The 26621-nt window shown below is 45.4% G+C and overlaps 9 protein-coding genes across 9 annotated transcripts; 4 read left to right on the top strand and 5 right to left on the bottom strand.

The window, feature by feature from the left end:
- Positions 1 to 623: 623 nt before the first annotated feature.
- On the top strand, positions 624 to 1670 carry FPOAC1_000136 (uncharacterized protein; the record flags this gene model as incomplete). The annotated part of the gene is made up of 1 exon (XM_044844756.1): positions 624 to 1670. The coding sequence occupies one exon, from the start codon at positions 624 to 626 to the stop codon at positions 1668 to 1670; it is 1047 nt and encodes a 348-aa protein (XP_044710672.1).
- Positions 1671 to 2042: 372 nt separating this feature from the next.
- On the bottom strand, positions 2043 to 2750 carry FPOAC1_000135 (uncharacterized protein; the record flags this gene model as incomplete). The annotated part of the gene is made up of 1 exon (XM_044844755.1): positions 2043 to 2750. The coding sequence occupies one exon, from the start codon at positions 2748 to 2750 to the stop codon at positions 2043 to 2045; it is 708 nt and encodes a 235-aa protein (XP_044710671.1).
- A 697-nt stretch (positions 2751 to 3447) lies between these two features.
- On the bottom strand, positions 3448 to 5764 carry FPOAC1_000134 (uncharacterized protein; the record flags this gene model as incomplete). The annotated part of the gene is made up of 10 exons (XM_044844754.1): positions 3448 to 3630; positions 3680 to 3714; positions 3764 to 4780; positions 4829 to 4963; positions 5011 to 5028; positions 5076 to 5136; positions 5188 to 5309; positions 5356 to 5473; positions 5525 to 5677; positions 5729 to 5764. 10 exons carry the CDS (start codon positions 5762 to 5764, stop codon positions 3448 to 3450), a joined length of 1878 nt encoding a protein of 625 aa, XP_044710670.1.
- Positions 5765 to 7030: 1266 nt separating this feature from the next.
- On the top strand, positions 7031 to 11120 carry FPOAC1_000133 (uncharacterized protein; the record flags this gene model as incomplete). The annotated part of the gene is made up of 15 exons (XM_044844753.1): positions 7031 to 7305; positions 7352 to 7505; positions 7553 to 7633; positions 7681 to 7939; positions 7990 to 8053; positions 8099 to 8296; positions 8349 to 8416; positions 8463 to 8563; positions 8609 to 9079; positions 9134 to 9751; positions 9801 to 9992; positions 10039 to 10378; positions 10428 to 10525; positions 10580 to 10714; positions 10761 to 11120. 15 exons carry the CDS (start codon positions 7031 to 7033, stop codon positions 11118 to 11120), a joined length of 3414 nt encoding a protein of 1137 aa, XP_044710669.1.
- A 214-nt stretch (positions 11121 to 11334) lies between these two features.
- FPOAC1_000132 (uncharacterized protein) lies at positions 11335 to 13665 on the bottom strand (the record flags this gene model as incomplete). The annotated part of the gene is made up of 3 exons (XM_044844752.1): positions 11335 to 12294; positions 12341 to 13281; positions 13323 to 13665. 3 exons carry the CDS (start codon positions 13663 to 13665, stop codon positions 11335 to 11337), a joined length of 2244 nt encoding a protein of 747 aa, XP_044710668.1.
- A 1100-nt stretch (positions 13666 to 14765) lies between these two features.
- Positions 14766 to 18422, bottom strand: FPOAC1_000131 (uncharacterized protein; the record flags this gene model as incomplete). Its single annotated transcript, XM_044844751.1, has 6 exons — positions 14766 to 17253; positions 17306 to 17484; positions 17548 to 17841; positions 17895 to 17954; positions 18000 to 18219; positions 18277 to 18422. The coding sequence occupies 6 exons, from the start codon at positions 18420 to 18422 to the stop codon at positions 14766 to 14768; spliced, it is 3387 nt and encodes a 1128-aa protein (XP_044710667.1).
- Positions 18423 to 20313: 1891 nt separating this feature from the next.
- TIF1_1 (translation initiation factor eIF4A) lies at positions 20314 to 21701 on the top strand (the record flags this gene model as incomplete). The annotated part of the gene is made up of 3 exons (XM_044844750.1): positions 20314 to 20347; positions 20421 to 20564; positions 20662 to 21701. 3 exons carry the CDS (start codon positions 20314 to 20316, stop codon positions 21699 to 21701), a joined length of 1218 nt encoding a protein of 405 aa, XP_044710666.1.
- A 238-nt stretch (positions 21702 to 21939) lies between these two features.
- FPOAC1_000129 (uncharacterized protein) lies at positions 21940 to 23165 on the bottom strand (the record flags this gene model as incomplete). The annotated part of the gene is made up of 2 exons (XM_044844749.1): positions 21940 to 22474; positions 22528 to 23165. 2 exons carry the CDS (start codon positions 23163 to 23165, stop codon positions 21940 to 21942), a joined length of 1173 nt encoding a protein of 390 aa, XP_044710665.1.
- A 2178-nt stretch (positions 23166 to 25343) lies between these two features.
- On the top strand, positions 25344 to 26387 carry FPOAC1_000128 (uncharacterized protein; the record flags this gene model as incomplete). The annotated part of the gene is made up of 1 exon (XM_044844748.1): positions 25344 to 26387. The coding sequence occupies one exon, from the start codon at positions 25344 to 25346 to the stop codon at positions 26385 to 26387; it is 1044 nt and encodes a 347-aa protein (XP_044710664.1).
- Positions 26388 to 26621: the final 234 nt, after the last annotated feature.

The following is a 26621-nucleotide window of genomic DNA, read 5'->3' as shown; positions in this document are numbered from 1 at the left end:
TTGATCCGCTTTGGGTAAAGTAGCCGAGGGGATGCCACGTTCTCCGCGCCGCGTTTTAGTTTCTTTGTGGTATCCTTGTCTTTTTTCTTTTTTTGATCTCAGATTTTAAGCTGACTGTCAGAAATAATCGAGATAAGAATCTGACATTGGAGGTATTACAGACATCTACATACTGTCACACCTGAGTAACAGTAGGATCATCTGATAGTAATAACTAGAGATACTTTACTTTCAATTGATCAAAGACACGTTGTTGTATGTCACTCATGAGGTCATTACCCCTTCGGGAAGTATCACCGTTACTTTGTGGATCGACGCTGTGACGTTTTTAGTTGTTGGGAAAAACTTCAATGCTTTTTCGTTTCTTACAAATCATCAAATAGCCTCGGTACGTGGTAGCGCCGCCACCTTTGACGTGGCTACGGTACTTGAAAGGTGTACTTTCAGAACCACTGTAAAAATATATTCCACTTGTATATATAGATGAAGTGACGTCGTTTATTTCTCATACCTGTTCATTTTCATATCATATCATACCATACCTACTACATATATACCCCCTCTCTCACCTTGACTTTCACCTCATTTAATCTCATATACACATACACATATAAACCGCCAACATGACACAGAACAAGACCTTTGTTTACAAGAAGATCCCCACCGGTCTCCCCGTCGCTGGTGAGCACCTCGTCACTGAGGACCGACCTATCGATATCGACTCAGCTCCCGAGGGTGGTGTTGTCCTCGAGGTCCAATATGCCTCTTTCGACCCTTATCTCCGCGGAAAGATGCGCGACACCTCTGTCAAGTCCTACGCTCCCGCTTTTGAGATTAACGACGCCATCATCAACGGCACCCTGAGCAAGGTCATCAAGACTGACAACTCTGAGTACGCCGAGGGTGATCTTGTTACCGCCTACCTCCCCATTGCCGAGTACGTCCGTCTCGACAAGGAGACCATTCCCAAGGTCAACCTCCGCAAGATCCAGAACCCTCACAACTTGGATCTCGGCCTCTTCCTCGGCCCTCTGGGTATGCCCGGTCTCACCGCCTGGTCCGGTCTTCACGAGATCGGTAAGCCCAAGAAGGGCGAGACCATCTTCATCAGCTCCGCCGCCGGTGCTGTTGGTCAAATCGTTGGTCAGGTCGCCAAGCGCGAGGGTCTTACTGTTATTGGATCCGTCGGTGACGATGCCAAGCTCGACTTTATCACCAAGGAGCTCGGTTTCGACGCTGGATTCAACTACAAGAAGGAGTCTCCCAAGGACGCCCTCCCCCGTCTCGCCCCCAACGGTATCGACATTTACTTTGAGAACGTCGGCGGTGACCACCTCGAGGCTGCCCTCACCAGCTTGAACAACGGCGGTCGTATCCCCGTCTGCGGTCTCATCTCCGAGTACAACACTCCCGCTGAGAAGCGTGAGGGTGTCAAGGGTCTCATCAACCTCATCGCCAAGCAGATCAAGATGGAGGGTTTCCTCGTCGCCCACCCCCAGTTCGGTCCCAAGTACTACAAGGAGCACCAGGAGAGCCTCCAGAAGTGGCTTGGTGACGGTAGTGTCAAGGCCAAGCTCTTTATCACTGAGGGTATTGACAACGCTGCTGAGGGTTTCATCGGTATGCTCGAGGGCAAGAACTTTGGCAAGGCTGTCCTCAAGCTGCGATAAGTTAATGCGTCTATGACACACATATATATAATAAGGTTGGAGAAGTTATAAAAGTATAACATTGAATAAAAATTATTAAAATATCTAAACGCTCTTTCTGCTACCCACGACTGTCAAGCCAACATCTCGAATCTCGTGGCTGTGGTAGCTAGCAAGTGTTGAAAATGCAGTGCAAGGTACCTGTTAGGCAACTGTCCCTTCCTAACTTGCGAGAGGAGACCTGGATGTGAGCTACCTACTAAGTGGGTAGCAGAAAAAATGATCCAAGTTTTAGGGCGCAGGTACTTGAACGAAAGTTCAGTGTATTTTCTCTAGACTAGTCTATAGTCTAATCCTCAGAGGTTTGCTCGCCGCTGCTCTCCATGCTGATTCCTATCCAACATGAGTAGTCAGAGGTCTCGCCTTGAGTTCGTCTGCAATATTTCCCATTCTTGCAACGAACACTTTGGTATCAGCGCTTGCTTGTTGCAGCCATCTCTGGACATTGGCTTTCATGAATAGACAGTGCAGGTCTTCGATTGTGGCACCGACGGGTATGAAATATATGGGCACCTGATAGAATATTGTTGTTGCTGTGGGTAATCCGTTGGAATTGGTGATGACACTAGATAGCTCGCCTCTCGGTGATGTCTCTCTCAACCATTTCAATTGTCGAGAAAACTGTCGCCTGTAGATCTGAAGGGAGCTGGGGGCGATCTCGGCTGGGACCGATGTTGGAAATTGTTTAAGGGAGTAATCGTTGTCGATGCTAATTGATGGTGGTGGCGTCGCCGATGACGAATCGTCTCCCGAGTCGTTGATGATAATTGGTACTGATGCCGATGAACCATCTTGTTCCAAGTCGTTCATATTGTCGATGCTAATTGATGGTGGTAACATCGTCGATGACGAATCGTCTCCCAAGTCGTTCATATTGTCGATGCTAATTGATGGTGGTAACATCGTCGATGACGAATCGTCTCCCAAGTCGTTCATATTGTCGATGCTAATTGATGGTGATAACGTCTCCAATAACCAAGCGGCGTCCGAGTCGTCAAAGTTAATTGGTACCGATGCCGATGATCCATCTTCCGAGTTCATAGTGACGATGTTAGTTGATTTGATACAGTTATCGATGGCAAATCTTGTTCTGAGTAATTCGTTAATGATGAAGATGGTGAGAGTGTTAAAGTTGAGAGAAAGGAGAAGAAGGCAACGAAATGCGACGTCAGTGATTTATTAACTGGTTACCTCCTGCTCCGTGTAGGACTAACGCATGAGGAAAGCGCAGGACCACATGAGGAAGGATGACGCGTTTTAGGTGCAACAAATAAATAACCTAAGAACCCTACCATGAGTAGCAGAAACTGATCTACCAATTTTGTCCCTTGGAATCACATGTGGTGTTGCCTAGAATCTTCATATACTGACGCGGAAGGTAATTGTTGAACGTTGAGGATCATGGGTACGATCACGTGATCACATCACACACACATAATGTACATCTCTTCTTCTGTCTGCAACAGTCCTTCAATTTAGACCTTTAATTAATTCATTCACTCCTCACTCTCGCATCTCAATAGTAATTGAATGACGTTGAATTGGCCGCTAGAAGCATAATGAACGGAATTAATAGGACACTTTATGCTCCTTACACTATGGTTCTTAGACGAGTTATTTTTGTACGCCAAAAAAGACTTGGGAGGTCATTTCTTCTGCTACCCTCTAGGGGGGAACAGCTAGATGATATAAGAGAGACATCTTTATTACAAATATCTACAAACTTGAACTAACTAGATTAGATACCCGAATCCTCTTGCGTCGCGTTCTCGTTCTTATTAAACATAGTGTAGTATGCAGCCCAGTTATTGCACTGCTCAGAATAGTGCGGTACAATACCAGACTTTTGGAACTGCGGCCCGATCTCTCTTGGTGACTCGACAAACTGAAGCGCCAATCCACCACTAGCATGCCAAGCGATCTATCAAAGTCAGAACATGTGTATCAGGTAGTGAAGGTGGAATACTTACGTGGCAGTGCATGAGCCAAACACCAGGATTGTTCACTAAAAATGTTGTTAACAATGGAAGAATGGTGGGGAAAGAAATACTCACTCTGGAATGCAACAATGAGGTACCCATTGACAGGAAGCAGTGCCACATCGCGGCGAGGCGGATTGTCTGTTTGTAGAGTGAAGTTATGTGGATCAAACTCTGTCGTACCCGTAGCAAGAACAACAAAATCATGGCCATGGATATGCATCGGATGAGCCACAGGAGCTTGTGTCTTGTAGATCTTTGGATGCCCAGGCATATTGTGCAAAGACTCCTTGAACTTGCCTTCAATCAAGAAGTACACCCAGCTACCATTTGTATACTCCAGATTGACTGGTTCGTAGCCTTTGGGCCACTTGGGATGTTTCCAGTCCTTTTCGTATGCAACCTTGACAAGACTCAAACTGGGTTCAGCCCAATCAAGATAGAAGGATGAATCCTTAAGAACCCATTTATGAAGCTGAGAGCTTTCGGCAGTTTCATCAGGATATCCTACTAGATGGACTTTGAAAGACTCGTCCTGGTAGTTGACATTCGTGGCGATGGAGATATTTCTCTTGACGATAGGTTTAAGTTTGGCGCTCAATTCATCAAGACATCCGTAGCAGAGATGCTTCTCATCCGGAGGTGGAGTCCAAGGCAACTTTTGGTTATCCTCATCGTAGCGAATAATACCCAGGTTCGAGCGAGCACCTCCATTGTTGCAGTCTCTCGCATGCATCCAAAAGTTAGTTCTCTTGGAGTTTGCTGAGTCATGAAGCGTGGCATTGGCCTCAATAATGATATCGTAACGCTGACCGATAGCGATATTGAGAATAGAAGTATTGTAAGGTGTGATGGGGACAAAGTCGGTAGCGACAACGGAAAAGTTATGCTTGTCAATCCAAAAGGTCATGTGCGTTGAGACGCCGGTGTTGACGAGACTCATTTTGTATTTCTTGCCTTTCTCAAAGACAAAGTCTGTTAGTTTCGGGAGACCTACGCAGTTTTTGTCGCAATTCGGGTTGCCTATTGTTGGACAGCAGTAGTATGTTCCCTTGCCATTCATCAAGATACTGTCTGGTGCTGGTGGACGTCCTGTAGTTGCAATCAGTATGGGATATCTTTGATCAGCTCAAAACATACCCAAGTACTCCAGCATGACCTGGGAAAATGCTGTTTTGTGGAAATGATCAGTGATGAGTACGGGGCCGAGATCAACATCATAGTTCATGCTAGTTGGTCCGTTGATCTTGATGGCTCCCAACAGTCCATCGGCATCTGTTTCTTGGTTAGGGACAAACTGTCTTTCAGGCGGGCTTACTAACACTGGAGACTAAAATGGCCTAACAGATATTAGTTCTTCTTCATCGTCGTTGAAGTTGGTTCTTACTGTGATACCAAGATGTACCATACTGAGTGGCCTTCCAACGATAGGTCATGGTCTCACCCGGCTACTCTCGTTAGAATCGACAACCATCCGCGCTATTTCATGCAGAACTTACCGGGATGGGACATTCTGTTACACCTGACACACCGTCCATCCAGTTAGTGTTCAATTGTCGGATACCATGCCAGTGGATCGATGTCCCGTTGAAGTTTGTGAGGTTATTATAGACGGTGATTTCTATGATTGTAAGCATCTCCTCCCACTCAAAGAAATAAAGACTCACCAAAAGTATCACCCCAATTCCCTTCCAAGGTTGGTCCAGGATACGACCCGTTGAACAGCAAGCGGTCGACCTCATAACCATCAGGGGCGATTCGATGTTCGCCAACCACAAGATGGAACTGAGCCCCTTTTGTTAGCACATACCAATGTAGAATAGAGTAGGTACAAACCTTTCGAGTCACACCTTCTGGAATAACCTCTTCATAGTCGGTGTGGATGTCAAGGTTTGGAGTCCAACAAGCTCTGTCTTTAGGCGTATTGCATGAGCCATCGACAATAGTAGCCGGATCAAAGACGTCGACTACTGAGTCAACTGGAGTAATCTGCGAGTGATCGGATGTAAATCTGAATTGATCATTGAAGCCCCCACTGACAAAAAGGAACTCTGTGAGCCTCTTCCAGAACCCCATTGTAGATTCAGATAACTACTGAGGGCAGTAAGAGGAGATGAGCAAAGTGATGGATGAAAAGTGATGTAGACAGGAAGAAGAGGGAATCCTCATACACTGAGGATTTAATATAAAACTTCCAACCCCGCAGGAAGGGATAGCCGGTATACAAGACATGGTCACATAACAAATCCGGAGAACTATTCGATAGTCTCGTGCGGCTGAAGTTCTGACTTGGAAATCCCACGCGGTGGCGGCATGGCACATATGTGACTTGCAACTGCATTCCGACTCCAGCTAAATCAACAAGTGAGTGTTTCTGGATCTAGTCAAATAGTGATACTTTCTTTCTCCGCGATAAGATCGGTTTTGCCGCAATACTACACTCCGGCGACTAAAGCTTATCTCAGATCGATAGTCAATTTGACTATTTGCGCTAATGCGGGAGTAAGTCTGCATACATTCAATCTAGCCTGATTTATATAGCTCCCAACTCTACTCTTATCTTTGTCAAGTAGTGAGCACAAATCTTTTAGCTCAACGGAGGAAATATGTATTTTAATATGGTAGTAAGGCCAAAAGATGGAAACGAAAGATACTTCCAAGTCAAAGAAGAGACTCAAATTTGAAACAATTCACACATCGTACGATCCCATTCAACTCGACAGGTCTTATAAAACAAATCACTTCATATCGCTCACTCGACATGTGAAAGATCTAGACCAAGCCAAATGCAGGGAGACAATTGAGGACGTCGCTATGTTTGATATGGCTAGTCCAGAGCGGTAGATCAACGTAACGGTGGCGCAGCTGAATAGAAACAAACTAACCGAATCTCGAAACAACGTGCCTCGATGGGACGCAAAATGAAACAAACCCTCAGGCTTGGAATTTCAGCTTGATGCAGTCAATCTAGTAGTTAGCAATAGCGGCATGCGGAGAACTTCTACCTTTGTCTAGTTGCATACTGAAATGGTGGTGTTCTTGTATGTCTATGGTAAGAGATACGAACCCCCCACGATGTTGGAATCTGACTCTTACGCACTGGAGACAACGTAGTATCCAGACTTGAGTTTCTGGGGAGTAAATCGCGCATTGCAAGCCTTTATGTCTTTCCAAGAGGTCAAGGCGGCCGATGTAGGTTCTCAGCGATATGAAGAATTGTACCAAGGATCCAAAAGATAGGCTGGTAGACGGTTGCACTTGACTATTAAAGAGATGTAATCCCAACTCATTAGTTCTTACTTATCATCATCACCATCGGCATCTTGATCAAACATCGCAACAATGTCTGTTCCTGATGATCCATTAAACTTCATCCCCGCTGATCTCTTTTTCCCCACCGTACCTGGTTTCCGCAAGCCCAGGGACGTGGTATCTGTTGAATCATCGCAGTCAATCAAGCCTGGCGACCCTCTACGTTATGCAGCTCATATCACCCTTGCAGGTGTCAATGGCGACTCTGAGACGCACTGCTTGGTCCAATTCGTGACTCCGTTGATCTGGAGGATCCGATATGACCCAAAGTACACCAGTGTCAATGACTTTGACAATACCAACACGTATGTAATACGAAAGAATATTGAGCTTATTCTAATCCTAGTGTAGACGTACAATTGTTAGAGATACATTCTCTGACCTGGTTGATGGTCTTCAGAAAGAATACCGTGCCTCAGAGGCATGGAATGCGTATCCTGCGAAAGAAGAATGGTATTGGAATACATCCTTTGTAGAGAAGGGTCCTGGCCATTATGTTTTGACTGTGAGACTCGAATCCATATTACGTCAATATCATGCTGATCAGAATAGGCCAACGAATATGAGAACTCAACCGCCACTGCTAAACCCAAGACTAGCCTGCATATCTTTTCGTCTCCGTTCCGCATTGTTGTATGTTTACTTTAGCCTTGATTCAGATATCAGCTGACACCTCACAGGCTACCAGAAAACTCACAGTGCTACCAGAGGGTGACCAAAGTATCTCACAATCCGTGGGTATCAACACAGCTGCAGAAGTTGAACAAATCATCTGGCAAACCACCGATCAGGCCTTTTCCTACGAAACAAATGGGAGTATCGATGCAATCAAGAATGTCGTCCTCAATGTCAAGAAACCTGGACCTGCTGAATATCTTGGATTTGGCGAACAAGGCGGCAAGACTGTATTGAAGAAGCCAACCTACTTGAACTATTTTTGTAAGACCTCTCCTGGTCGCAAATTAACATTATGCTAATTGTTCACTTAGGCTATGACAACTTTAACTATCTCAAAGTCTATGGCAAGGGTGCACTTGACAGTAGAGAACCACTGTATGTATGCGTATGTCAATTGTCGTTCTTTCGCTAATAGTTCAGCTATCAATCGTCCCCATTTTACCTAGAGATGAACGGAACTCCAACGTACCAAAACGTCACTGGTGTTTTGGTGGACAATTACTCCCAGGTTGCTATTGATCTCGGCAAGAACGACTCCAATATCATCAGTATCGCCACTCGGTTCAACACATTTGACGCATACATCATGACAGCTGACAACGTGCCAACTATGATCTGGTAAATTATTACCTAATCCTATACTCAATCAGCACTAACAATGAGATATCAGGCAATACACCTCCATTGTAGGCAGACCCAAGCTCAAGCCTCGATACATTCTCGGACACCACCAAGGATGTAAGTTTGATCACTCAGATTACATGAATGATAGTAACAATTACAGGCTACGGTTATTCCAACGAAGGCACGGTTTATGATGTAGTCAACGCTTATCGCGGGTCTGAAATCCCTCTCGATGGAATGCATCTCGACGTGGATTTTCAGGTAGGTCAATTCCACCATCTCCAGAATGTCACTGATGAGTTTCAGGAACGCTACCGAACATTTACAGCTAGCACAGTAAACTTCCCTGACCCCAAAGCCTTTTTCAGCAATCTCAAGAACCAAGGAATCAAGGCTTGCACCAACATCACGCCTATCATGACTCTTCGAACAGAGGTCGCTGGCGACTACAAACAGTTAGACGCCTTTTGGGATCATCAGAACCCGAACAATTCTGGGTCCAAGTGTATGTTGGTCAAGGACAAAAGATACACCAACGGTTTGAACAACTATCCTCCCACATACTGGAGATACGATGGTCCCAACAGCAGCGGGCCACTTGCGAAAGGTGTCAATCCAACTGTGTACGGAAACGACTACTATGGTCAGCCTCAACGACTGTCATACGCTGATTACCCTAGGGGTGAGGTATATGTGGACGAGTACGACTTTAATGGGAACTATAATAGTGGATATCCATTCCATGGAGGTGTCAGCTATGGCCAGACTCTGGGAACTGTGAGTATCTATTTATCTGTACTATGCTACATGACAGACTACTAACGCGTATAGCCCGGATACTACCCTGATCTGAACCGAGCCGATGCCAGAAAAGTCTGGGGCGAGCAGTATCAAGACCTCTTTGACGCTGGTCTCGAGTTTGTCTGGCAAGACATGACCACGCCTGCAGTAGGAAGGTCTTACGGTGACATGCTAGGCTTCCCATCTCGACTTCAGATGACCGACGACAGTCCTCTCGGTGCACCAAAGACCAAAACCGCTATCGAACTGTGGTCGCTCTACTCATACAACCTCCACAAAGCAACATTCCACGGCTTGAACAATCTCAAAGGCCGAGAGACGAAGCGCAACTTCATCATTGGTCGAGGCAGTCAAACTGGAATGCACCGCTTCGCTGGTTTATGGACAGGTGACAATGGAAGTTCCTGGGACTTCTGGAAGATTTCTGTTGCTCAAGTCCTTGCACTTGGCTACAGTGGACTGACTATTGCCGGTGTTGACATGGGGGGTTTCACTTCTGACCCAACTTCGAACTCCCCGTATCCTCGATGGTGTAACCCTGAGTTGCTTATCCGATGGTACTCTGGTGCTTTCCTCTTACCTTGGTATCGCAACCACTACATGCAACACTGGGACCAGGCATCAAACCCGCCAGCTAAGGTGTTCCAGGTGAGTTGTTACGGTGCCATTAATATGTGATAATGCTAACCAAGTACAGGAGCCGTGGGCTTTCAGTGACGTCTTGTCGAATCAATACGCCAGTCTGATCCCCGAGGATCAACGCGTCTTGTATGCGGCAGTTGTCCCCATCTGTCGATATTATGTTCAGCTCCGATACACTCTGCTTCAAGTCATGTACGATTACATGTTTGCCAACTTGATCAATGGTCTACCCATCGCTCGTGCAATGGTAATCTACCGCTGTCTCTTTCTAGAATTTTGCTAATAGTAACTAGCTGATCACTGATCCTCTTGATACCAATCTATTCAACAACAATGAGGATTTCATCGACACTCAGTATTTGCTGGGTCACAACATTCTCGTTTGTCCTATTGTTGACCCTCAAGTCTTCAACCGGGATGTTTATCTCCCTGGTACAGATCTGTGGTACCCTTGCAACCTTGAAGTCAAGAATGGCAGAGAGTACCTGGGCGATGATCCAATTCTCAAGCATGCTGCCAATCTCAAAGAGCCAGCCCAAGGTGGTAGGATCATCAGCTACGGATGCAGTATCCCTGCAACGTTCGGTGATCTCGACCAGATTCCTTTCGTTACCCCGGTCTATATTCGTGGAGGTACGTGTATCCTCGGCAATAATGTGGTCAACGAGCTAATGACTTGCAGGTGCTATCATTCCCCAAATTGGTGTTCGGCAGTATATCAAGGAGAATGACCTGAACCCACCGACGATTCACTTTTACCCTGGTGGCAAGGCGTCCACGGTATGTTTTATTCGAATCATTTACACAGAACATTGGGCTAATACTTGTTTTTAGACTTACTCTATGTACCTTGATGACGGTGTCAGCAAAGACAGCGCACCCATCAACTTGCCCCAGTACAAGTACCAAGACAAACCAGCCAAGAGCAAGAATGCCAAGGGCATTTATAAGGAAGTGAAGATGACTCAGGTACGTATTCCATCTTTTTTTCACAGCATATCTAACACCACTACAGGAGAGCACCAGCACCTCGCGAACCTTGACGATTTGTCACCCATGGGATGGATTTGATGCCACACCAACAGTCGGCGATACTTACAATTTCGCCGTTTGGACCGTGAAGAATGGTAGTTCACCGCAAGTTCAAGTTTCATTCGAGGATGAGAACGGCAAGACCATCAGCGATCCTGGTCTGTCGTATGCCTACAATGACACTCGGGGTGTCTTGACTGTCAACATCCCTGTGGCTCTTGTACCATCTCATGACCACCCTGTCCACACCAACGGTACCTCGAATGGAATTACCAATGGCGTAACGAATGGTACATCTGCCCTGAAGCCAATCATCGCTGTCAAGATCACTGGTCTTTCTTGAAATCTCATTGAGGAGATGTGTTGTTGAAACCATGTTTCGGATAATATTTCCTATGTATTTCCCTTCACCTAATAATTAAGATAGTATCAGATTGTTAGAATGAATAATACTATCAATATTTTGAATAATATGTTAACTGATATTCTTGATAATAATACACCTCGATGATGTAGCTCAAGTGACGATCATGCATCTCAGCTATGTAGTCAACCGTCTACTCCAACCCATCAAGGACAAGACTCTGCCAACTCGCACTCCAATCTCCAGACTTCTTTCTCCCCTCCCAAATCAGCGGTACAACGACCTTTGCGGGCTTGGGCGTAAAATAAACTCCCTTTTCATCCGTCACACCCAAGCATGTCAGCGCTCTTTCCTGCAACTCAGGCGTCACAGCTTCACATCCCGCTACAAAAGCAGGCCAAGCCAAACTCGTCGCAAAGTCTTGCTCGTCTATCAACTCACTCAAGCAAGGCTCCAGATAATCCAGCGTTTTACGAACCAGATCTTGTAGAATCATGGCATTCATGTCGTAGACTCGTCGATAAAAGTAGATAACCAGCGCTTGATGAATTGCAAGTGTCATGGAACGAATTTGTGGTTGAGTGACGAGATCGTGGTCTGTTGTTGTTCTGGATGATACTTCGAAGGGTCCAGCAGTTTCCAACGTAGAAGGCCAGGCCCATATTCTGCTTTCTAGGGTCTTGGTATGTTTTGCCAGTGCATCTGATATGGCTGGATTGCATCGCGCAACATTCTCCAGCCGGGCTTTTTCATTCGATAGAGATACAGTCTGACTCAAAAGCGTCATCAGACTCTCGGGAATTCCGTATATCACTGGGTACAGAGTGTGATTCCATTGACCTTGGACTTCTAGATGGATGTCATTATAACCCATCTCATCTGTCTTTTCCTGTGCAGGATCCAGTCCAATGTTCAAGCCCTCTTCTGTAATACGAAAGGTTCGACTCAGGTCTTGGACTTGGCTCTCGCTAGCAGAACTCTCAGGGAGAGCTTCTGTGCAGAGAGACATGCTTTCTGCAATGACGCGTAGGTGTGTGTACATGTGGTGTAGAAGACGTGTCTTGAAGGGGTTATGGTTGACTAAGCCTCGTAGTCGAATGAGACGTTCTGCGTCGAGCAGGAATACTCTAAAAGCGCGAGTACCATTATGCAGCTGACGTTTTTAGTGTGTGGTCAAGAAGAGTGAGGAATTATCTTACCGAAGTCATTGCCATGGCGAGAATTGCCATCAGGAGCTCTTTATAACTAGCTTGCTTGGGTCCAAACATTTCATGTTGTAACGCTTGTCTCAAATGACTCTGCGCTCTTTCATGATTCTTGAGTCCAACGTTTTTCCATTTATCTGTTCCTTGTGAAATGTGAAGTTGTAGTGCACTGTGGGCAAGAAGTGTATAGAATATCGAGGAGCGAGTATGAGATGCTTCATTCCAGAGAGACAACTCTGCAAAAGTCTCTAGTGCACAGGGAAGAAAGATTATTTCCCAAGGGGACTTGCGCTTTGCCTGCATTGTTGAACGTCCAGTCATGTTTTGTCTGTAGTGTCGGAGTAGGTGCTCTGCCTCTTCCGGTATACCTGAACGGCTGGATGGTGTATCTCTTGGGTACAGTGTTATATCAGTGACATGGTCTGGGTCGTGCGTCTCCTCTGGTTCCGGTTCAGGAGGACCTATGACTTGTGAAATAAATCCTGGGCTGAATAGTGCTAGCCCTTCAGCACCTATATGATCATCCATGAAGAAGTTGGTCATGGAGGAGTCATGTCCTTGATCTATTGTTATCGGATCTTCGACGATCCCAAAGTGTGGGTCTAGCGATGCAGTAAAGATATCCATGTCATCCGTAGGACCTTGGTCTGGCCACTCAGAGCGCTGAATCTCCTCGATAAAGCTGTCTGTTTCGGGATACATACTCGTGAAAGTATCATCGGTATTTGTATCCGGCGAACACTCGATAGTACCCAGTGGAGATGTGGACTCTCCAATCAATTGAAATACACCGAATGGACCCTTGATCAAAACTGAACTAGAGTCATCAACAGTCATCTTCTCACCAGCAGAGTCGATATCAGCTAGAAGAGACGCAGCAGTTCTTCTCTCCAAACTCCGAGACAGTTCATCACTCATCAACTTGCGCTGACTCTCTACTCCACAAATTAGCTTCAACTCCACATATCGGTATGACCGGAAGACATGCCGGAGAATAGTGGGTACCGGTACTCGGAGCCCCGATGGCTCTGCTGCAACTCGGGCTTGACAGCATCATCCGTAATCCAAAACAGTCTCGCCCCATAACCTCCACATGTCAACCCCAGACGTTGGCACGTGCCGCATTTAGGCTGAGCCTCGTCGCATTTCGCATGTCTGCTTCGACAGGTGCGGCAGCCTGTAAAGGTTCTTGTTCGCCCAACTGAACTTGAACCTTGTAGCTTGGGCATCTGAGCAGAAACAGAGAGAAGAGCGACGAGAAAGGAAAGTGGATTATCCAAGAGAATTGAGGGAAAGAGAATCTGTTTCTCAACAGACATGGAGGATGGAGGACATGCCTGTTGGCGATTTCTGGGAGGTCATGACGAAAAGAGTATGTTTCCGCGGGGCTAACTAGACAACTGTGGTTAGTCCCAAACTATCTCTGTAAGTTAATCTTTTGGGTAGGCTAGTCTACTGTCTAGGAACACTGACCGCCTTGCGCTCAGTGCACGCAAATAAGCAGCCATGGCCCCTCGATTCAACCAGCGCTTGATAATTTTGCTTGCTGTTGTGCCAGTAGTCTATCTATCTTTCTAACACGATAGTAGGATACGCCATCATCTGCATTGTGATGAGGAAATTCGCGCATAAGTCTTTTCACAATACTTAAAAAACCCACAGTCGTAACCAAAAAATGAATTCAAGCAAACAAGTATGATGGATGAGGACACAATGGATATAAACACATGTAACTTTGATAGTTTAAACTTCCTCAAAGTCCTCCATTGCATTCAATACTCCTGTGGCATATCAAACTTGTACCGTCAATACCAATATAACACAGATATGTAGTCACGAGGTTCAAAAACTGCGTTTATCATTGAGTTAATTTTATATGTATACCTCGGGACTTACGCCTCGGAAACCTTCAAACAATGTAGTCACGAGAATTATATCACTATATCTGTAAACATAGGTTCCATTTTGTATCGCACAACAATTCTGCTCACATAATCCGAAAGTCAACGTATTATCTATTACCTTGGCACCAGCCTACTTTCTTCTTTACAATCGTTAAGCATCGAATACACCGCCCTTCACTACCTCTATGTTCATATCCGACACATCCAGCGTAACTTTACCCAAAGAGATGTTTCAGGCTACCATGACGAGAATAGAGGCATAACATCATGTAGGATACAAAGATGAGCCTAGGTCCAGTACTCATATGCCAGAAAGTTAATACGGTTATCCACTGACAGAGTATGCCAGGTCACGACACCCTGGAATACTCTACTGGTGAAAAATGAATATAACACAGTTTCCATTATTTTATCACTGTTGCGATAGAAACTCTTATGGGTTTCTTAATACTACTTGCCTTTCTATTGATTGCTATGTTTGGTTTATCTTAAAACTTCTCATCCATCCTTCCTGTTTATTTCCCCGTTTGACTCCCTGTATGACTCCCCGTATGACTTCCCGAATGACTCCCCGCGGAACTAAAACTTGCAACACTGCCTATTTTCCTAAACCCATATGACCCGTGCTGGTACTCCTTGTTGTGATTATCGTAGTACTCATAGTCCTCAGCATATGTCACCCACTCTTCCTCAACAGTGTCCTGTAATGGAGTTTTAGGTAAGAGCCTCTTTTTCGACTGATTCAACACGTCGTCATGACTGCATTGCTTATCCTTTTTATCACTAGTTACCAACCCAGTGGTAGTAACTGCAGCCTTAATCTCAATTGGGAAATCTTTCGCCGTTGTTTTGAGTTCTGCATTGGACTCACGTCTTTCTCCTCGGGATTTCTCATCAGTAGCGATTAGACTGGGAGCTATGGGTTCTCTGTTGTCAAAGTTGTAGTCTACCCATGTGGAAAGTCTCTGGGACATAGCGTAGTCAGGAAGATTCAATCCTTGAGGTATGTCTTCTCGAAGTGTCACCCAACGGTCCCAGAGATCTTGTTCCTCGAGACGGCTAATAATGTGGCTCGGATCTGTGCCTTTCTTGTCTGCAAGCCGAGCGTGGGAGAACAGCTCGAAAGTTGCGTATGAAAGCAATGCTGGATATGCTTCCAAGACCTGGGATCGACATGAAAGAGAGCGATGCGTAGTTGAGCAAGGTGATGACTCACTCAGAGCCATGTCAGCAGCTAACTGGCTCGTCTCCATCCATCGAGGGATATCAATATGCGGAGCTGTGCTGAAGAATTTTCCGAGCATGTCCATCCGAGAACCTTCCTCCTCCACTTGGTTCATTTGTTCCCGAGTCGGACCGAGACGTCTCTCATTATGGACGTCCTTTTCAGATACAGGGACAGAACGAGAAGGTCGGGGTCTACGCCATGCTTGGGGCTCCAAGTTCTCTCTGGCATCCGAACTACCTGGCCGAGCCCGTCGCGCCTGAATGAGAGCATCTAATTCTGTGATTCTTATATAGTCGAGGCATGTACTCATGATTGAGAGATGACCATTGCCATAAACATCGCTTTCAAGATTCGGATCCAAGACCAAAAATCCGTTACTCCACAAGAAGAACTCCCTGACTGACTGGTGTATGACCTGAACGACCCGGGTCTCGCCCTGTTCGAGGTCGAGGGATCCAGCTGCAGCACACGCAGATGAATTGTCAAAACCCGTTGTATGGATGTCAAGCCCACGTGGCCTTACCTCAACAAGCCCCTTTGAGATACTTCGGATTTGTTTCTCAAGATGAGCATCGTCCTCGGTAACATAATCGGATGCTCGGCACTCCTGCAAGGACAACGGTACCGGTCGTCGGATGAACGCTAATATGTGGTGCCATTCATGAAGGCGAAGAGGTTTGGTTGAAAGAATGACCCACTGGAAGAGGCGGACGGTTAAACTCTTCTCTTCCGGGTTGAGAGAAGAAAACATCTGAGAGAATAGGTCTTCAAGTGCTTGGGGTACAACATCAAGTTGTTTTGACAAGTATTGAAACCCCTTCCCATCCTCCCAGTCATTGATGATAGTGTCCATCACTAGAATGACCCAAAGAAATACCCCGCCTGACTTATCCAGGACCCTATCCCTGAGCTCCTCCCATCTTGGTTCCTCAGCGGCAAAGCCGAGATGGAACTTCTGATCTACATATGTTGCAATGTCATCGCCATTGTGTTCTTCCACAACTATCTCGACACAGTCACTGACTGTCACAGACGGGAAGGGTCTGCTGGATAAACAAACTTTCAGATCAATCCCAGCACCGTAAGCAGATTTGGTGATTTCCCGCCAGAAGTAGGCGAGAGGGCGGATGCTGAGCAAATCACACTCATCCAGTGCATCAACGAAAATGAACATTCCCCGATTCTTGGGTGATAGCTGGGAAATAATTGCCTCAAAAATCGATTTCAGCTCTGCTTCTCTCCAAGGCAGTTTCCTTCCACCGTCCCGGTACTCTAGAATTGTGTCGTACCAGACTGCCGAGACTAGTTGGGGATGATCTGGATGAATAGGTAGTAGTTGGTGTAGTAGGGATCGGAATAAGCCAACGGGAGACTTTTCTAATTCGTCTCCCTTAGCATTAAAAAAGAAGGCCGCAGAAAAATTGTCTGATGAAGTAGATTGCTTTAGTTTAGCTCTCCGGAAGGCCTCTTTCATCAACACCGACTTCCCCGCTCCCGGCTTCCCTTTTAACCAGAGAAGACCGTAAAATTTGTGTCGGCTCCTGCCGTCAAACCAGTCCCGGTAAACCGGATGATGAAACAACCAGTGACATGTCAGTTCAACCGGTTTTGCGAGATCTTGGAGACGAGTTCCCATGCTAGGGAACCACAACAATGGAAGAGATGTTTCAACGGTGTCATTGAATCGATCCACATGAGTGGTTTCAAAAGCTTCGCTTGGGGACACAGCAGAACTGATAGGGCGTTGTTTATGCCAACGTTTAATGTCGGCCGAGCTTAAAACTCTCAGCTGAGTTCTAGGGACTGTCTGGGTCTGGTAACGAATACCTAACGGCAGTATGGTAATCTACTTCAGCTGCAGCAACCAGTTCCTTAATGGCACCTATGACAGGCTTGTACTTTTGACAGTCCGCCGATGGGAACTTGCAAATAGCTCTATGGTTGGCCTGTATGGGAATGCGCTTCTCATTGGGGAGATTTAATTGCGCAGAATCTGGATCGACAACCTACACGATATCGTTAGTCTCACCAGACTTAATGAATAATGATAACGTGGTGAAATCTCGTACGAGTGTGTTTTTGTACTTTTCTCGCTCATAAAAGCTCCTAATATGTAGGTCTCTACCTCTATGGGTAAATTGCCGTGATATCTCAGCGAGGGTTGGACTGTTTTTCTTAAGGTCGGACAAGAGTCTTGTGTTTCCCATCAAGCCCAAGTCAGCGACAAATGAGGCACGTGTTAGAAACTCTCCCCAAAAGGCAATGCCAGCGCCTCGATGAGGCGTGCCCATAAAAACAACGCTATTCACTTTGTGTAGGAGATGCGAATAGAAGGAAAGTTGCTCGTTGGCCATAATCAGGGCCTAAGAGATGTAATAATCAATATATAGTTCTGGACTCTCTCCATATAACTCACCTGCTTGAAGATTATACCTCCGAGGCTATGGCAAATGAAAATTATAGGGCGAGATTTCTCCTAGAGGAGGTCAGTAACTGTGGTACATAAACAGTTGGTACTTGCCTGCTCTGTTGTTCGCTCCCCATTTAGCCTTTCCAGAAGGTCTGCCGCAATGTCATTAATCCCAGTGACTGAGCTACTCAATTTACGGATAGACTCATATCCGTAGGTCAGGACCCGGCAGCGGGGGATCTGATGCGGTAGGAAATCTCGCAACCAGAGCTGGCCATCATCGTCCCAAGTGCCATAGGCATCACCTCCAAGACCATGAACGGCAACAATACTACGAGTATTAACGAAAAGACTCTGAAGCTATTGAATCACTGGAAGATGCTTTTACTCAATTTCTGCTGGCCCTTCAGTTGTGTCTGCGAGGATAAACAACCCGTTCTTCTCTCTTGTTGGACTGCTTGGCGAAGTAATCTCAGCCACGTCGCTCGATTTTGTTTTTCGAAAGAATTTTCTCAAATAGCGTATTGCAGACATCGGAATGCTGTTTTGAATAGTCGTTTGTCGTACTCAAACTACCAGAGATGGAAAAGTGTAATTACAATCAGAGATGATAAGGTCGCTACCAGGGCTGTCAGCAAATGCGGCATTGTAAATAGTTGAGTATCGGATTATGTTAAACCCAGAGAGATAAAATTCGCGCATTGACTGCTCATTTCGTGCCAAAATGCGAAAAGTGGGAAAAACAAGTGGCTTATAAAGGAGGGTTACACGAGTTGACGATTGGTTGTAGGCCACAGTGAGACATGGCACAGCCTTGATATCAGGCTTTCTGTCTCTTCATTTCAGCCTATCTGAGCGTTATGCATCACTATAGGCTTGTGACTCTTACCATAAACAATAATAAGATATAAACAAATAATGATCAACGCCGTTCCACCATCCCAGTATATATCCCGTGTTGGTAACCGTAGTGAGAAGAAAGAGAAACCCTCCGAGCTGCAACTGGCTTAAAACACCGATATAGTCGGGCTCACATTGAACTTAACACTGGCGATTTCCAATGTTATCTGATCACCTCCGAAAAACCCCTTTTAACCAATGCATGGTCTGAGGCTATATAGCCTTCCCAGGTTGTTTGCGTAGCCACTATATCGCCAAAAGGATCACCATTTGTTACCATGATCGCACGATGGATGTAACTGAAAGCTATAGAACAGCGTTCTATTGCGTATTAATAAGACTTAGCATAAACGAGTTGCAGGTTCTAAAGCGCTGATCGGTTTTGACTGAAAGAGCTAGAGGTCGGCCAGAAGGTAAGCAAGAGATTCTTGTTACGTCCCCGTCCCGACAATAACCCATTACGTTGTTTGACCATTGAACTGATGAATACGCAGTTTGTGCCGTGCATCTCTCGTTCGGAGTGAAGACAGTTGTCAAGGCACGGGGTAAGTTTGTATAAGATTATTGGCGCGGTCGATTTGTCCAAGAGATAAAATTTAAGCGTGTTGGATATTTGAGTGTCAAATTCCCGAGATATTAGAAAGGTGAAGATGATGCGGAACATGTCTTGGGACAATGGACACATTATATGGGTTTATGCCTGCCCTTGCATAGACGTCGACAGCCATGTGGGCTTGTCCAAGGGAGCATGATGAGTGGTCTATATTGGAACCCATGGGCTGATTGGCAATAACTGGCAACTCGTTTGCCCCCTCTTTGGATGTGACATTCCTCAATTTCCATTTTATGTAGCCTCATTCATATGCTCCTTGTTAATTGGTAGCATTGCCTTTGCGAGATTGGATATTGGTGCAGTTCCTTTCAGCTTCTGCAGGTCTAAGACAATATTTGCCATTATCACCTTTTGGTGTGGAACTAGTCTTAATAAGTAGCTCAAAAGAGGAATTAGACACACGGCGTTGAGTTTCAGTTGTAAAGAACCAAGTCATACGACAGATCCATGACAATAATACTCTTTGCGCCTTTATATCTCAATAGCGTAGACCAAGACGCTTATAGACATCTACGTCTCTCTGAATCAAATTCTAGACATAGTATAGGACTAGGCAGCACCATGTTTAAAGCTGGGAGGGCCGTGGTGGTCACAATTCATTTGTTATTTGTTGCCTGTCAGCTTTAGTCAACTGTATGCAATTACTATTGGTTATGCCCAATTCGCCCCCAATACATCAGTATGACTCATAACGGTTTGGTGCGGTTTGACCCAAATGCTTGTGTTTCTGTAAATGATACGACGTTTAAAATCTCTTGCTAGTGCATTATATTTTATTTAAATTCCTATCGACCTCTTTGCAAAGGAAACACGTTGAGCAAATCAAAGATTAATCTTTTCGCTCTCATACGAGGTACTCTAGTGTTTTATTTCTAAGACTGAGTAACGCTGTCGCTGTATCCGCCCGCAAACATGGCCGACAAATGTCTTGATGATATCGAGGCCAGTAAGTCCAAGTGATGAGAGTCTGGCGAGTACCTATCAAAGAGCATCTAATTGACTGTATTCCAATCACGCAGCTCAGATTGACTCCAACTTTGATGAGATCACTGAAAGCTTCGATGACATGGCCCTTGAGAGTAATCTTCTGCGCGGAGTCTATGCATATGGCTTTGAGAATCCTCATGCTATCCAGAAGCGTGCTATTATGCCTATGATTAAAGGTAATATCACCTTTCTGTATTTCCCATAGCATCAAAGCGACTCAATGGAACTGGTGTGTATTGCAACAAATAAAGTACTCACCGCGTTTTTCCGCAGGTCACGATGTCATTGTACAATCGCAATCTAAAACTGGAAAGACTACTGCTTTCTGTATCTCTATTCTCCAGAGGATCGACCCCAGCGTGAAGGCTTGTCAGGCTCTAGTCCTTGCACCGTCGCGGGAAGTGGCGCAGGAGATTCATAAAGTCATATGCGATATCAGTGACTTTATGAATATACACTTATACGCCTGTGTAGGCCCGGCCAGCTTAAGAGAACATACGGAGGTGCTCAAGGAAGGCCCGCAAGTCGTCGTCGGCACCCCCGGCCGTATCCAAGATATGATCGAGCGCGATATCCTTCGCATTGATAATACGAACATGTTTGTGCTGGATGAGGCTGATGAAATTCTGTCTCGCGGTTTCGATGAGCAGGTCGAGAATGTCTTCTCCCGCTTACCACAGTCCACTCAAATCATTCTCACCTCTGCTACTATACCGGAAGATGTCCAGGCGATTATGACCAAGTTCATGCGCAAGTTCGTCCGTATTACCGTCAAGTCTGAGCCCATCCTCGAGGGCATTAAGCAATTCTATATCGCTGCCGAGAATGAAGATTCTAAGCTAGATGTGCTTTCTCAGATCTATCCGACTATGGAGATGTTCCAAACTATCATCTTTTGCAGTACTCGCAAAAAGCTTGAATGGCTTACTGATAAGCTTACTGCTCGCGACCTTGCTGTTTCCTCTATGCATGGCGATATGGATGCGGTCCAGCGCTGTAAGATTATGGAGGAGTTCCGCTCTGGCTCTTCTCGTATCCTTATGGCTACTGATCTCCTCGCCCGTGGCATTGATGTTCAACAGATATCACTTGTTGTCAACTTCGACCTTCCATCACAACCCGACAAATATAGGTACCGTGTTGGGTGGGGCGGCAGATCGGGCAGGAAGGGCGTGGCTATCAACTTGGCTACCCCTGACGATATGTCCACGATGCGTGAGATTGAGCAGTTCTACAGTACTCACATTGAGGTATTGCCCGAGAACGAGGTCGGATATTTAGAGAATCTTGTATTAAAGTCTAGCCAGAGTTAACCAGAATATGTCAACGGAGCTATAGGCTTACGAGAGAGTGGGAGAAAAGAGACAAGTGATGCAGCTCAGACATACGAAGAACATTTTGGGCTTCGTCATATTGCCTTATTCGGATAGTTGAATAACGTAGTAGTTATCTTGTGGCATGCTTTAAAGAAACCATAATTACATTCCACTCTTCCCAAGAAACCTATCGTACTTAAAAGAATGGTCGCGTTCCCTGCCTACCTGTACTACCCTACAGCGCACTCCTCGACGTGTCGACAACTTCGTCTGGCTTTGTTGCTGTGTCTGGAACTTGGTAGATCTGCTGTACCCACGACTGACCGCTCTCGCCCACATTTCTAGTCCTCCGAGTAACTTTATATCGCTTCGTGAACCACCACATGGCTACCATAATCATGATACCAACAAGCCCAATAGCAACACCAATGCCTGCGGCAGCCCCAGTGCTCAAACCGCCACCATCGTTGTCCGGATCTCCATCTTCATCTTTTGTGTTAGACGTCGAGTGGGAAGTTTCGTCCGTGGTGCTGCTTGCTGTCGAAAGTTGGGGCGGCAACGTCACACCGGCGCTTTCCAGAGCTGCGCGTACTTCCGATTGAGGCGAAAAGTGAGAGATATCGGATACTTGCCATGCGACTAAGATCGGATTCGCGAAGAAAGTCATAGAGCGCACGGTGATTTCGGAACCACTTGAAAGAACAACAGTAGCGTCTGTCGTGACCGTCTTCCGACAGGACCAAGCGCCGCTTAACAATGTTGTGATACCGCTAAGCTTTATTTTAGTAGTGCATCAGATGACTCAGTGCAAACCGATGCTTACGATGGACAGCATTTGGCAAATGTTGTGTCTGGGGAATTGACATGAGTCGATACCGAGGTCGATGCGTAAACGTACGAAAGAGGGCACACTCCTGGGGAGTAGTAGACAGTTTCCGGCTCGTACTGATACTCGATATAAGCCGAAGGGTAACATGACTCTTTTTTTGCGCCATCATCCATCTCGACGAAGACATTGGTACTCGTAATCCTTGTTTTGAGTGCATCATCTCCTGTGCAATCTTTACTTGGTGTGAAGATGGTATTCAAAGGCTGAGTAGGCTGTTCCACGGAACTTGTTTTCTCCTCAGTAGTTTGAGATCTCGATGGTGGAGGTTCGCTATCAGTTTCCTCTATTACTCCGGTACTGACATCTTCCACGCGATCAGAGATATCACCTATGATGCGCGAAGCGTCGGCGGCTTCAGGAATGTCTATTGCTTGTCGGCGTTGTAGCTCCGGTCTTGGTTCTGTTGGGTCAGGTATTGCTGAGATCTTGGTGCTTGGGACATAAAGACGAAAGATGTAAAGAACAAGAAAGGGGAAGAGAAAAGTGAATAAAGTGAATCGGAAATCAGGCTCAGTGTAACAAGTAGAGTGTGCTATCCTCCTTGATTCCGGAATGTTTGTAATCTGTGGCATTAGTTGACGTCTTTACTTAGAAGTGAAGTCGGTTATAGGGGCCAAGCTCTTATAGATAGTTCTTTGGCCTGGCATATGGCTAGGGTTAATAAGGACTCTGAAGTTTATTATCTTATGTAATAGTTATATAGTTTATTAATATTAATATTAATAAAGAAGTATTTAATAATTAACCTTTAAAAAGAATAAAAGCTTTTATAATAATTATTATAATTTTAATTTTATAAATTATAATATATACCTTTAGATAAAACCTTTATTAATATCTAGGTTTAAAAATAGTATTTCTTATTATATTAATTTTTAATATATACTTTAGGACTTATGCCTTAAAAAGCATCTAACAAAAGTAATCTGTGGCAGATATCCATGAACAGCCTGCTTTTGTATTTGGATGTTGATTGCCAGTACCTTATGCCTCACTTCAACCGGTCTGTTATTGCCACGCATATCTTGTACGTGAATTTGCACATTATGCAGTCTATTAGGCCTGACCTTCTCGTCATTTGGTAACGCCATATCTTGGCGAGGTCTGGTATTGGTAGCCGACTTTTCAGCTTATGCATGTTCCAGCCATGTCTGACGCGTACCCCCTTTTCATTTCCCAGAGCGTATAGGAAAGAGCTTCAGCGGTCAAGTTGGCCTTCTTCAGTAACTGGAGAAAACTTGGACATAGTACCCATCCTCGTAGTCCTCGATAAACTCATATTGAGCCTCACTTGAACGGCACGCTACCGGGATTCTCAAGAACCTTAGAGTCCAAGATAATCTATGTTTGCTGACAAAAAAGCAACAGGCAAGAGCGAGTATAGTCTGGCCAACATAGGTCTTGAACAGAACGCTCAGTAGTTGTAGCTGAGGGGTAAAGATGTGTGAAGGTGCCAAGAAAAAGGCTAGGTCTTGTAACAATTCGTACACTACCCAACATCTATATATCTCACCTGCTAATTGTTTACGTCACAGCTTGATAAGCAGCCCGAATCTATTCCTTAGTGCCAAGTGATGTCTTCTCACATGTAAGTCAAATAGTCTGTAATTATAATGACTTTGATTGTCAAATTTGTACTTTATGCAGCCTCGAAACTGGCATTCCAGTCTATTGGATGTTGGTCTTGGCGAATGTTCAGATTGGTAGAGATGGGGTTTACTGATGTAATGTGTAACGTTCCACCTCACGCCTGAAAATTGATGTACTCGTTTTGATAGGTATTCTGGACGAGGCAGACCAGACACGACCCATGCCTTACCACCATGTTCTGAGAATCCATCACTCTCCAATGTGTTCCATCAAACCTAAATACTATGTCATCAACCCAGCCGAATTCGGTACCATGTCGCATACAATGGACATTATCGTTTCTCGAGATACGCGACGTGAGATCTCTACCCCGGGAAGGCATGAAAATGAAAAAGAAGGATATATCTTTGAATGGGGACGGCTGACGGACATCATAAGTCGCCACTCTCATCAAGGACAGTTTAGTGTATACCGAGGTGTGTGACTTGAACTGACATGCAGGAATGTCATCAACCATTTATTTATGGTTATGTGTAGTCATCATGCATGTCTGTAGTTTCCCAAGCCTCTCTTAGTAATTCGAATGATCGAATCAAGGCACAAGTCAACGTATTAACGTCATGCGTTCAAGGCAGAAAACTGCCTTGGTGCCTAACTATTATGAGGTCGCGTCTCAATGTGCTGCATGGTACTCATGATAAGTTCCCATGTTTATGGATATGAGGGGTGTCAATGCCAAGCGGATACATAAATAATCCCATGTGAACTTTCATCCCTTCTTATTATATTTCGGTGGTTCGTAGATCTCTAGTATCTAAGGACCTACTACCTAAAGTAGCAAACAATAAACAACGTTGCTTCCGGGCAAACGCGTAGATGATTATGCAAAGACCACGCTGACATATCATTTCCGTGTTCATATTCAAGGCTGTTGAGCTATGTATTGGGCTGCGACCGGTGTGCATGTGGACGTAGTCTGACAACATGTGTTATTGTGACCTTGGTTGATAATTCATAGATTAGGGCTGTCCTTTGGAGAAGAACATGTATTTAATAACACGTCTTTCGTCACCATATTTCCATGTTTAATTTATACCATCAAGTTCGTTCATCATTTTGTTCCAGTTGTCTATCCCCAAACCTCATTTCAGTCATCAGCCATGTCGCCCAAGCCTGGTGTCGAACGTAGCGATGTTGAAATTGCTATTATTTGTGCCTTGCCCATCGAAGCCCGTGCAATCCAAACGTTGATGGAGAACACCTCAAAGGACACTGTGAGCAATACAGATCGCTCTGAAGCGACCAAGACACAGCCCGATGAAAACGCATACACCCTTGGAGAAATGGGTGGGCACCCCATTGTTCTTGTGCATATGCCGAGCGTTGGAAAAGTCTCTGCAACTTTCGTCTCGACGCACCTCAAGCACACCTACACTGCCATCAAGTTGGCACTTCAAGTGGGAATCTGTGGAGGAGTACCAAAAGACCGTGAAGAGGTGAAGAGAAGACTGGGCGACGTTGTAATTGGCACAGGCGTCGTTCAATTCGATCTCGGCCGACAGCACCCGGACAGATTTGAGCAGTCAGAGCATAGTCAAAAGTTGATTGGTAAGCCAAGTGTCGAAATACAAGCATTCATTAAGAAGCTGCAGTCTTCAAAAGAAAATCTGGAGCAAATAATGCAAAAGACTCTGGCGGCAAACATTACATCTGGGTTCCGTTTGATGGATTGTCTCTACGACGCCACGTATTGGCACATGCACCGCAACACCGAGTGCTGTACACAGGATCACAAGGTTTGCGATGAAGCAAAGCGCTCAACCTGCGATTCGCTTCACTGCGAAGACTTCCAGCTGTTTGAGAAACGAACTGAACTGAAACCCGTCATCCATTTTGGACCAGTTGGGTCTGGAGACATGGTCATGCAATGCAGAACTCACAGGGATACTCTCGCCAAGGAGAAGGGTATCATCGCCTTCGATATGGAGGGAGTAGGTACATCAATGCATCAGGCCTGTCTTTTCGTGAAAGGCATTTCCGACTATGCGGATAGTCACAAGAACAAGGATTGGCAAGAGCATGCCTCTTTGGCTGCTGCAGCTTGCGCAAAAGCCATCATTGGGCAGTGGCATTTATCAGACAAATCAGAACTGAAATCACAGGTTTGTTCCGAAATTCCACTTGATCTTTCAATCGCCTGCTGACTTGGCTTCTCGGCTGCACGAATTCAGAATGTCACCATTCAGGACAGTGCAATGGTATCAATGGTGGCGCAGGATCCCACTTTGTACAATGCCAGTTTCAAACTAGGATAGGCCCCGACCGGGACCAAGATTATAAACAAAAACATGGTTGGTAGCCACTTGTACCAATGTACTGAATGGGCTTTGAGGGGATGTATCGAGTGTACGTGACAAATATCACGCGTATAACAGTTG

Source organism: Fusarium poae, chromosome 1 (assembly GCF_019609905.1).
Source record: "Fusarium poae strain DAOMC 252244 chromosome 1, whole genome shotgun sequence".
Lineage (NCBI taxonomy): Eukaryota > Fungi > Ascomycota > Sordariomycetes > Hypocreales > Nectriaceae > Fusarium > Fusarium poae.
Note: the sequence above shows the minus strand (reverse complement) of the source record. Positions and strands in the feature narration are given on the sequence as shown.